The 10,127-nt window shown below is 58.5% G+C and overlaps 1 protein-coding gene across 9 annotated transcripts in view; it reads right to left on the bottom strand.

The window, feature by feature from the left end:
- Positions 1-10,127, bottom strand: part of Bcor (BCL6 corepressor) — a 97,800-nt gene that overhangs the window by 41,621 nt on the left and 46,052 nt on the right. For 4 of the 9 annotated variants that reach the window (XM_005413280.2, XM_005413278.2, XM_005413279.2 and 1 more), the window contains exon 1: positions 2,400-3,169. The exons of 1 other annotated variant lie outside the window; for it this stretch is intronic. Coding sequence is in view for 3 of the 8 variants with exons in the window: in XM_013509216.1 (XP_013364670.1) it covers positions 992-1,033 (42 nt within the window). In the remaining 5 variants the exon portion in view is untranslated. Of the gene's footprint in view, positions 1-991; positions 1,134-1,630; positions 1,781-2,399; positions 3,170-10,127 lie in introns of those variants that run through there. 4 more of the 9 variants (XM_013509216.1, XM_013509217.1, XM_005413281.2 and 1 more) reach the window with 2 other exon arrangements.

Below are 10,127 nucleotides of genomic sequence, written 5' to 3' on the forward strand. Positions count from 1 at the left end.
TCCCCGCTGTCCCTGGCTGCCTCCCCTCCCTGCTTTCCAGCGGTGCTCTCCGCAGCCGGGACCACGGGGCCCCGGCCTGTGTGGGAGGCGGAGGCCAGGCCAGCCCTGCAAAGGGCTGGAGAGAATCGCTAATGAGCTGTGCGGCCCATTGATCCAGAGAACACTTCCTAATTAACTCTCAGTCACCTACTGGTGACAGCGCCTCAAAGGACAGTGCTGGGGCCGGCCGAGCGCCTGGCGCCCCAACCCCGCGCGGCCCCCTAAGCACGCCAGGCAATTCGCGTGCGTGGCGGTGTATACCCGCACGCTGAAGGCCATCCTCGGATTAAACCTGGACGGCATATTAACTATCGCCTCCTGCTTTCCTCTACGTGCTGAAATCGTGCCCAAAATAAACCCGAGAGCCAACCCTGCAAAGCCCGGACCAGATAACAGGTCGAGGGGTGGAGTCAGAAACGGGAAGGGTCTAGAAGTGAGCCTTATTCCCCAAGTGTCCACGTACAGGAGTCTTTGAGGCCAACAATTAAAATGCCTTCCACACATGCAATTCTGTTGGCAAAACCGAACCCAACACCTCATAAGGGGTTGATTTCGGCCCGCGGTGTCCGTTTCCAGTGTCACAGGAAGTGTCAAATGGCTAGAAATACCCAAGTCTGTCTGCGCTCACCACCCTTGGGGTGGGTCATTTCCTCTTCATTTTTACTCCCAGGACATTTTAAGAATTTTTCTCCACGGGGCTACCCCCAGAACCAAGTACCAGTACACCGATCCTAGCTGCCTCTCAAGAAGAGGGTAGAAGAGTCACACAGCTCAAACCCTGAGCTTAATAGTCTAGACTTAGAGAGGCTGTGCGAATACCTATTTGAAGCGCTGGTTTCTTTTTAAGGTTTGTTTTTAAAATACACATACCCTCCTCCTCCTTCCTTCTTCTATTCCCCCCCCCCCATCCTCTAGACGCCGGTGGCGCGCACCCTCGCGCACGGGCACTCACAGCCTCTAGCTGGAGATCGCGGACTTTCTGGCGAAGATTCATTAGCAGCAAATTAAGCCTTGCCCGACCACGGCCTACGCGCGACCAGACCCGACCGTCTTCGGGATCCGACTACGTGCCCCACTCGAGCGTTGGGGTGGCGGGAAGCCCGCCGGGAACTCGCGTGCCTCGAGCCGTTCTACTCCGCGCACGGCGCCCCAAGGCTCACTTCGTAAACACCAGGCGCTTGTCGCGGCCGCCCGGAGTCCCCGAGTTGGCGGAGGCTCTGCGGCGCAGCCTCCCGCCCGCTCCATGCGCGGGGCCGCGGCGCGTCGGCGCCTCACCCTCCCCGCCTCAGCCGAGGATCGCGCCCGGGTGCGCAAGTTCCTCTTCGCCCGGAGCCTCTGCGCCGCATGCCCTCCGAGTGGGACCAACTTCCTCTGGCCACAGACTTTCACACGCCTGTCGGGTTGCCACCGGACTCCCCACAGCCCCGCGGAGGGCCCAGGTCTCGCCCCCCCCCGTCCTCCCCGCGAACATTCTACACCCACCCCTGGGGGCTCTTAATTTAAAACCTACCCCTCCGCTTCCCGAGGGAGAAGGTGGGGGGGGTCGAGTATTAAAATATTAAAAGAACATTTACAAAACAAAGCGTCTGACCTGGAGGGCGGGCGGACCGGCCCAATCCAAACCTCTGGCTCTGCCCGATCGCTTAGTAGTTTTTTTTTAATCCACGTGATTCGCGTTTTGGGGTGAGCCAAGAAAAACTCGGGACTCCCCTCCCGAGTTGTGCGGCGGCGACAGGTCGAGCTCGGCTCGACCGGAGGCGCCCGCCACACACCCTCGCGCACGCACACGCCGTCGTTCCACTTGGAAGAACCACGGGCCCCCGGAGAGGGGAGACGAGGCGGCGGCGGCGACTGGGGGTTTTTACAGTTCTTTCCCGAGTCGAAAAAGAAAGCAGACGGGAACTCGCCACCCTCCCCTTCCTGCTCGCGAGCTAACGCCGAGCCGAGCTTCCCAGCTTCCAGCCCAGCTCCCCCCCCCCGTGCCCCACAATCGGCGCTCAGCGGCGACCGCGCTCCCGCGCAGACACACACAGGCTGCAAACTTCCACTCGGCGAACTCTCTGCTTTCCTCCCAACCCCTCGGGAGACGGCAGCCCCCCCCCGCTGCTCCCCTCCCTCCCCGGTGCCCACGCGGGGCCACTGGGGTTGGCTGCATTTCTAATAACTTACAGCTATGAAATAAAAACGAAAGCGAGCAGGGCAGTTAAAGAAAAGCGCAAGGCCAAAAGGTTCTCGGGGTCCACGAGAGTCGGAGGAGGAATCCGCGGCGGGCTGGGGCCTCGGGGGAGGGGGCCGACTGCAGCCCGCGACGCGCCAGCCCGCCCGCAGCCTCCCCTGGGAAAGGTGTTCGGGGCACTGACCTGAAATCCCGTAGGCAGGGAGCCTGCGATCCTGCGCTTTGAAGTTTTTCCCGGAGCAGAGTCGAGGCAGCGAAGAGGAGCTGAGGGTGGTTGGTTAGTTGGGTGGGGAGAGGCGCGCGGGGCTCGGAGGTGGCGACGTTAACGAGCGGAGACGGAGCCGAGCCGGGGAAGCGCGGCGAGCAGCAAAGTTTGCCGTCCCCGGCTGCCTGCAGCCCGCTCACGGCGCCGCGCTCGCTCGCCTCCCTCGCCGTCTGCTGCCAGCCGGCTGCCCTCGGGGTCGGCCCCGCCGAGGGGTGGGCTCTCGGCCGCGTGGGGGTGGGGTGGGGCGGGGCGGCTCCGAGCTTCAGGGCAGGTGGCGACAGTCCCGCGCGATCCTCCCGGCTCCCGCAGCTGGACTGGGCTCGGCCAGGCTCAGCAGCTCCCGCGCCGCCGCTGCCGCCCGCGCTCGGGCAGGAGCCCCAGCGCCATGTTGACGGTTCGCCGCGAGCGCCCGCTCGGGCTGGGTGTGTGTGAGTGTGTGTTGGCCAAGTCGTCCCTGCGCGGCGACAGCGCGGCTTGGGCTCTCCGCCCGGCGGCTCGCGGGCTCCCCCTCCGCCGCCGCCGCCGCCGCCGTCCGCCTCACTCCCGCTCTCGGTCGCAGTCTGGGCTCCGGGCGAGTCTCCCCCGCAGCCACCGAGCTCGGCCCGCGTTCAGCGAGGAGCGCAGCTCTGCCTCACCTTGCCGCTGGGAGCCCGGGCTCCGTCTGCCGCCGCACGCCGCGATCCCAACGCGTCCCCCTCCCTGGTTCCCTCCTCTTCCTCCTCCCCCTCCCTCCGCCCGCCCTCCCTCCTTCCCTCCCAGCAGCCGCCTCCCCTCCCCCCGCAGGCGCAGCGCTCGGGCGACAGCCGCCCGCCCGCCGCCGCCTCCAGCTCTCGCAAGTTTGAGCTCCCCCAGTCTCCGCTCACCCTCCGCTGCGGCGCCTCCGCGGTGGGGTTTCGGGAGGGGTGATTCCCCAGGAAAGGTTTGCCCGAGTTTCCCGGGCCGTCATCCGCTCCCGGCCCGGAGCGTTTTGGCCTCTCCACGTCCGAACCCTGGACCACCTGGGTGGTACCCCCCCTCCCGCCGTCCCCTCCCCAGCTCCGGCCGAGTGGGCTGCTTACGCCGGGCTAGGGCGCACGTCCTGGGCGAACCGGAGACCGACTTTCGCGGCGGCAGCTGTGAGGGCGGCCCGCAGAGCCTGAGAGGAGGGGATGGGGGGCGGCGGGGGCAGCTCTCCTAGGCGCGCGCCGAGACTCCCCGTGGTACCCAGAAGGCCAGTGGAGGACCGCAATTACCATAAAGCGCCTCGCACTCCGCTCAGCCAAAGCTGTCAAACCCCGGCGGCAGCCGCCACTGCCGCCTCTCACCACCAGCGCTGCGCTCTCCCGGCCTCGCGTCCCCTCCGAGACCCAGCAGAGCCTAGCAGTGCGCGTCCGCGTACACTCCACCCCTGATCGCCTCTATTTCCCCAGGGAGCTCGTTCCCATTTCAGTGTCAAGAGCTACCTGAAAACACCACCCGGGGCGACAGTGGCCGTTCCGCCCTAACTGCGCGCCCGAGTTCCCCGGACGTTTCAATTGTGTGGGAATTGTTTGGAGGCGGAGGTGGGGCAGGGGGTAGCTCTTGGGGGGCACAAGGAGGAGGAGGAGGCAGTACAGAAGCGGAGATCCATCTGAATTTCTCTTGGATCTCGAGCATTTCACGGTCTGCACCTCAGATGGTAGGAGGGTCTGCCCTGGCCCCTCACTCCGGCCCTGGTAGATTATCTCCCACGTTTTATTTTCCTTGGCAGGGAGCAACTTTTGGCTTACACCGTTCGCCCCATAAATTTCCACTCGGTAACGTCGTGCTGATCGGTGCTCGGCGGCGGCGTAGAGCCTGCGCCCGCCGCAGTTCAATTCAATTGACACGTATTGAGCTTCTCCAGCGCACCCGGCGCGGCTCTGGGCGCGGGGGGAGGGCGGGGGCAGGCAGGCGAGAGGGAAGCGGAGAAGCGAGGTTCCGGCCTCCCCGGAGTGCAGAGCCTCAAGGGCGAGCCGAGAGCCCCAGTTCGCGAAGCTGGCGGGAAGGGGTGGGAGTGGGGGAGGGGTGTTTCGGCCTAACCGCACCCACACCGGGGGCTCAGACTTTCGACCGCCAAAGGTGACCCCATTCGGTTGTTCTCTGGGGTCTTTTTATGCTGGGGGGGGGTGTCTCTTCTGCCCAAGGACAAGATGGTGCAGGCTTGAAGAGAACATAAATCAGAAATGGAGGTGGCTTATAAATCCACACGGAAAGTTTCTAAATATCCTGGAGTGTCCCCATGCCAAAAATAATCAGAAGCATCTCAAGTTGATTACTAAGTCAAGGTCAAGGCCAAAATCAGCTCTAGCTAGGAGATATTTTCCCTTTTAAAAATGAGACTCACTACTGACTGTGGGACTGACATTAGGTGTGATTTTATTCATTCTGTTTTAGTTCTCAGCACATACTTATAAAAACAGTCCTTCTCAAAGCAGAAGTGAAACATCTCTACCGTTTGAAACCCGAAACTTTGGGCAAAATTAAATCTTCATGCTCCAGAGCTGCTTGTAACAACTGATGCAAAAGACAGGCAAGCAGGCAGGCAAGTGCCGGCGTAAGCAGTGCCCAGCCATGCTGGGCCGCGATCGCTTCCAGGACTCTCGCCTGCAGAATGGAATGCATGCTTTTTCTCCACGGTCTTTCTGGGGGGTGGATGTCTCTGAAAGCTAACCCACACATTTTTTTAATCTCCGGTAACAAGCAGAAAGACACCTGGACTATTATGCTGTAAAGCTATTTTTTATAAAGACATTTTAGGGCCAGACATTAAAAGTTATTAGACTGAACGCATGCGAGTTACAGACACAGCTGGAGAAAAGGCCGCTGGTTGTGTTGTAGCAACACATCTTTTTGAAGCGACTCCTTTTATTCAAAACAAATCTAAAATAACCGGAAAAGCTGGAGTTGGGTATTTGTGGGGAAACTCTCAGAATGAGGGTCCAGGTGAAAAGGCTGGGTGGGAGAGCTGGCCTGGGTGAGCGTGGAGCAGAGCGGTGCCAGGCTCTTCCGGCTCGGTTAGGCTGCAGCACCTCAGAGGCCGTGGACAGAAGCCCATCCACCTTTACTCCCCTCCCCGAAACTCCCCAACTCGCCCCAAAGGTACAGGCTTTTCCCAGAGTTCCGAGTCACATATAACTATCCAGAACTTTCAGAAAATCCAGGAGCCAAGCATAGAGCCTGCAGCCTTTCGGAGTCCCTTGGCCTCCCAGGGCTGCTGACAAAGGGGCCTGTTTGTCTAACTTTAAGTCCTAGAGTTAAAATGAATGGGGAGGGGTGCTGTAAATGCAAAGGGGCCGCAGTGAGGGCTGACTGCCGCAGAAATTTGATGCTGGAGACAAACAGGCCAGTAAATTTTGCCTTTGACGTAATTTGCAGCATTTGCCCCCCCCCCTTAAGGAGTCTCTCGCCTCCATATTAAAGGTTTTCTCCTCCATCTCCTAGGGATACATTTTCCAACTCCGTGGGATTTAAAAAATGTCTTATTAAGGGAGTCCTAAGAGGCCTGAGTTGGGGGGGGGGGGGGATGCACGGGTCTGAAAGGACCTGAGTTGGGGGGGGGGGGGGATGCACGGGTCTGAAAGGACCTGAGTTGGGGGGGGGGGGATTCGTGACTCACCAGGAATTAAAATGTGGGATTTTCCTGAGGCGCCCAAAAGCAGAGGGGAGGGAGAGGGCGGGATTACACCTATTGGCCTGTCTAGTTGGAATTATTGGGGGAAGAGAGGCAGAAAACTGTGGAAGGGCAGTCCCGTCTCGTGTCCCCACTCAGGAAAGAGGCTCCAGCAGCTGAGGATGCTGCGGAGCCAGCAGCCTGTGCAGGCGGCCTGGCCCTTCCCCTGCTCCCTCCTCCTCTGTCCTCCTTGGAGCCCCTCCGGAGCTGACCCCGAGGGTCAGGCCGCCATGCCTGGCACTCTGCAAGGAGAGGATTGCAATGAAAGCAGAGGAGGAGGTGGAGAGGGCGAGAGCGAGTGAGCGCAAGGGAAGCAAGGCCGCGCAACCAGCGGAGAAATAAAGAAATCGGCGCGGAACCGGGAGGGGCTCGGAGGTAGAGCTGCGAGGGCGGGGGCGGGGGCGGGCTGCCCCTCCTCCACCCGCCCCGTCCTCTTGAAAAGGTCCCATGGTTACAACATATGGCTGGACCTCAGGCTCCCAGTCCCTCTCTTGAAGCGGATTCTAAGCAGACTATGCAACTGGGAAATCAAGTTGGAGCTTCTGGGAGCAGGCCTGGAGCCCGGCTGCCCTTTGCAAGTGAGGCTGACTTGGCAATGCCTGCCAGGGCCTCTTCCCCAAGGGCCTAGCCTTGCGCCTGTGGTAAGGTCCTACCCAAGGTTTGGGGAACCCTGGGCTCCCAACATTGTGTGGGCATTCATTTGTAATGTGAGTAGGATGGAAATCTTAATCTGTAGGCTTCTGATGGCCTTCCTCTGAGGCTGTCCTCAGGCCTAGGATACTAGTGATCAGAGTTACAGTAACAGGTAGCACTTGAGTAGTTACAGGTAATGTAGTTTTGCTTTGTATTACATAAAGTAGCCTGTAAATGTTAACTATCTTTAACAACACAAAGGGCTACACTTACAGCCGTCCCTGTTACTTTTTAAAAGACTTCTGGGCTCATCAATGGTACTTTTACAAAGATACACTGGCTTACCTTCCAAGCCCTGGCACGTATCCAGCTTCTCCTCCAAAACTCAAATGAGGTAACAATTGAAGGCCCATTCTTGTCCCAGGGATATCAGTAATCTGGAGATATCTGAAGGTTGCTGCCTTCCAGGACAGATAGGGCTGGACCTGGGTTCACCTGGTTAAAGATGGCTGCTCTTATGTCTCGCCTTTGGTAAAAGGTGAAAGATTTATACGATCTGAAGAGAAACCAGAGTTTGGAAGGTCACTGAGTGCTTAGGGGACAGGACCAACATGGTTCACAGCAACAGTTTCTCAGAATTTCTGGTTTGGGTTCAAGTTGTGTCAGCTTCTGAAGCCTAGGCATGTCTACACTGCAGGACTTGTAGTATGGTTGGAGATTGACCCAATGGGCACAAACATTGCAGGCTTTTTTCTAGGAGGCCGCATCTCCAGCTCAGCCAGGTCCCAGTCTAAGAGTCCTCTAAGCCGTTGCGCTGGCCCGGATGCTCCTACAGATAAACCTGGACTGATGCCACATCACGCCTGGGCTGCTTATTTAGCAAGGCGCCTCCTGCACATATTTTTACCGGGCAGGGGGCAGTGAGTGGGAACTGCAGAGAGAGGGGGCAGGGAACCACCAACTACTCACCCTGCACCCAGTGTGCTGGCCTCTGGCTCCAGCCATTTTGTATCATCTCCCTCCTCTACTTCTGCGGGGCCCTGGTGGAGACTCACCACCCCAAGTCCTTCTCCGGCACCACCTGGGACTGAAGGGATTTTGAAGGCTCCGCCAGCCCCTCGCCTGCCCCAGCCCTGCTGGGTGGGGCACTGACCAGTAGATGGAAACACGCCACTGATCTGTCTCTAAAGTCCTCTACCCCCACCTCCCCAACACACGCACAACCTGGCACAGAGGTGAGTGGTGCAGGGTGGTTGCCTTGGGAAGGTCGCATCCAAGGCTTGTGCTCAGCTGGAGATTCCAAATGGCTTAATCTGCTGCCCATTTTACCCGCTCCCACTTCACCTCCCAGCCTACTCTGCTCAGCTTCTGCCTCTGGTGCCCCCCATCCCTGTATCTCCAGCATGTTAGCAGCAATGCCCCCCCCCACTGAGAGTGAGGGGCGTGGGGAGGGGGGCTGCAGCTCGGTTTGTGTTGCGAGGCCTGACAGAACCTTCTGTGTGCGGCGGAGGGAGGAGGCTAATGCATAATGCACAGCGCCTGGAAGCCCGGCCATTAGCGGCCTGTCGGTGACACAGACAAACGACTGAGAGGGAGGAGATCCAGCTCGCTCTGGAGTTTAAATATACCAGCGTGGAGGGGAAACGCCATGATTTAAAACTGTGTGTTTGCAGACACTCGCATATATTTTAATGATTTCCAGCAGGCTATGCATCCCAGCCTCGCATCCCTCCTCCCCAAAGGGGGGGGGATGAATATAGAAGGGGGGATGAAGGCAGAGAAGCCTCAACCCCAAGACCCACCGCCAGCTTTTGAGAGATGAAGAGAGGTTGGTAAAGGCAATGCTGAGAAAGCCAGGCCTGGGGAAGCCACAGGAACCAAAGCCATCCTGATTTTTTTCTTTTCTTTTCTTTTTTCTTTCCTTTCCTTTTCTTTCCTTTCCTTTTTTGTTTATAAAAAAAAATCTAACCTTAGGGCTTTCCAGCCTGGACTGGACTGTGTGTCACACTAGAAAGGCCCCGGGGATAAATAATAAACCCTGGCACCCTTCCTTCCCTCAGAAGCCCACATTTTTGAATCTTCCTTTTCCATTGACAACTCAGAGACCTCCTTCCTGCCCGTTTAACACACCAGTGTTTTTTAGCAATTAAGGCGAGAAGGGGGTGGGGATAAAGATAAGCCAATTTTTTTCCGCCATGCAAGTGTGAAAGATAAGATAAGGCTAAGCTGGGGCAAAGCGGCTGCTTACAACCTCCCCTCAGCGATTTTGATCGGTCACTTCTTATCTCGTAAAAATGCTCCTTTGGAAAACTGCATCAAAAAAAAAAGAAAAAGGCTGAAGGAAAGCATTTTCATTTGGAAGTGACATTTAAAACCCACTTCCTCTCCACCAACTACCCCCTCCCCATTGGCAGGCTCCCCAGGAAAAGTCGCACCTCTACTGCAGGGCTTCGGGCTTTCTCGTGGGGGGCAAGATTACTAGTGTAATTAGGCTGAATAAAACCAGGGATGCGTGATGAGGATTTATCCTGCATCCAACCCAAGCTCGCAGTGGCGCTTACCTTCTCTTAGTTACTGTCGATGTTTGCGTTTTACCGTGGTGTTTCTGTGTTGAAACTAAACAGGTAGTTATATTTGGGAGGGTCATATAACTATGTCAACATGAGGTGGTTGTTAATGCGAAAGAGCAAGAAACTCCGCTGATTTTTACAGGCCCCTGTAAAGCGGGGGAAAGGCACCACAGGCCCCAGAACCCAAGAACTCCAGCCGAACTGGACTCTCCGGGAGTTTTAACAATCCTTTTTCCGTACAGGAATCTCACGAAGGGATTTCCGGGAGACCTTGTTGAGGAAGGTTTCTGCATCAAGCTCCAGGCCCCTAGGGCGGCCTGCAGATTCCTTCCAGCCCCAGCGCGGGTTCCAGACCGCAAACATCAGGGCGGGCCAGGCCCCCAGGTCGAGTGGACTGAACCTCTCTGCTCACCTCTCTGTTCAAAGCTCCCTTCGGTCTCCCCGCCCCTCTTTGGGTCTGCACCTTGGGAGCCCGGCGCACCCCGAGGCTGCCCCCTGTGGACCCAGGCTAGGCTAAGACACCCGAAGCCCGGGCCCAGCCGCAGCTGGATTGTCCCCGGGGAGCCGAAACCACCCAGCGGGGAAACCCCTCCTGTCGCCCTTCCCCGAAAAGCCTGGCCGCGGCGTAAGCGCCAAGCGAGCGGGCATCCGCTGACAGCCGGGCCTCACGTAAGGCCCACACGCGTCCCATTAGTCAGCCGAGTTCCCCTCGGGCGAGCCGTCTGGCGCAGCCCCAAGGCCGGGTGCAGGCGGGGAGGGGGTGCGGGGACGCTC

This window comes from Chinchilla lanigera, unplaced genomic scaffold (genome assembly GCF_000276665.1).
Source record: "Chinchilla lanigera isolate Chin_1 unplaced genomic scaffold, ChiLan1.0 scaffold00165, whole genome shotgun sequence".
NCBI lineage: Eukaryota > Metazoa > Chordata > Mammalia > Rodentia > Chinchillidae > Chinchilla > Chinchilla lanigera.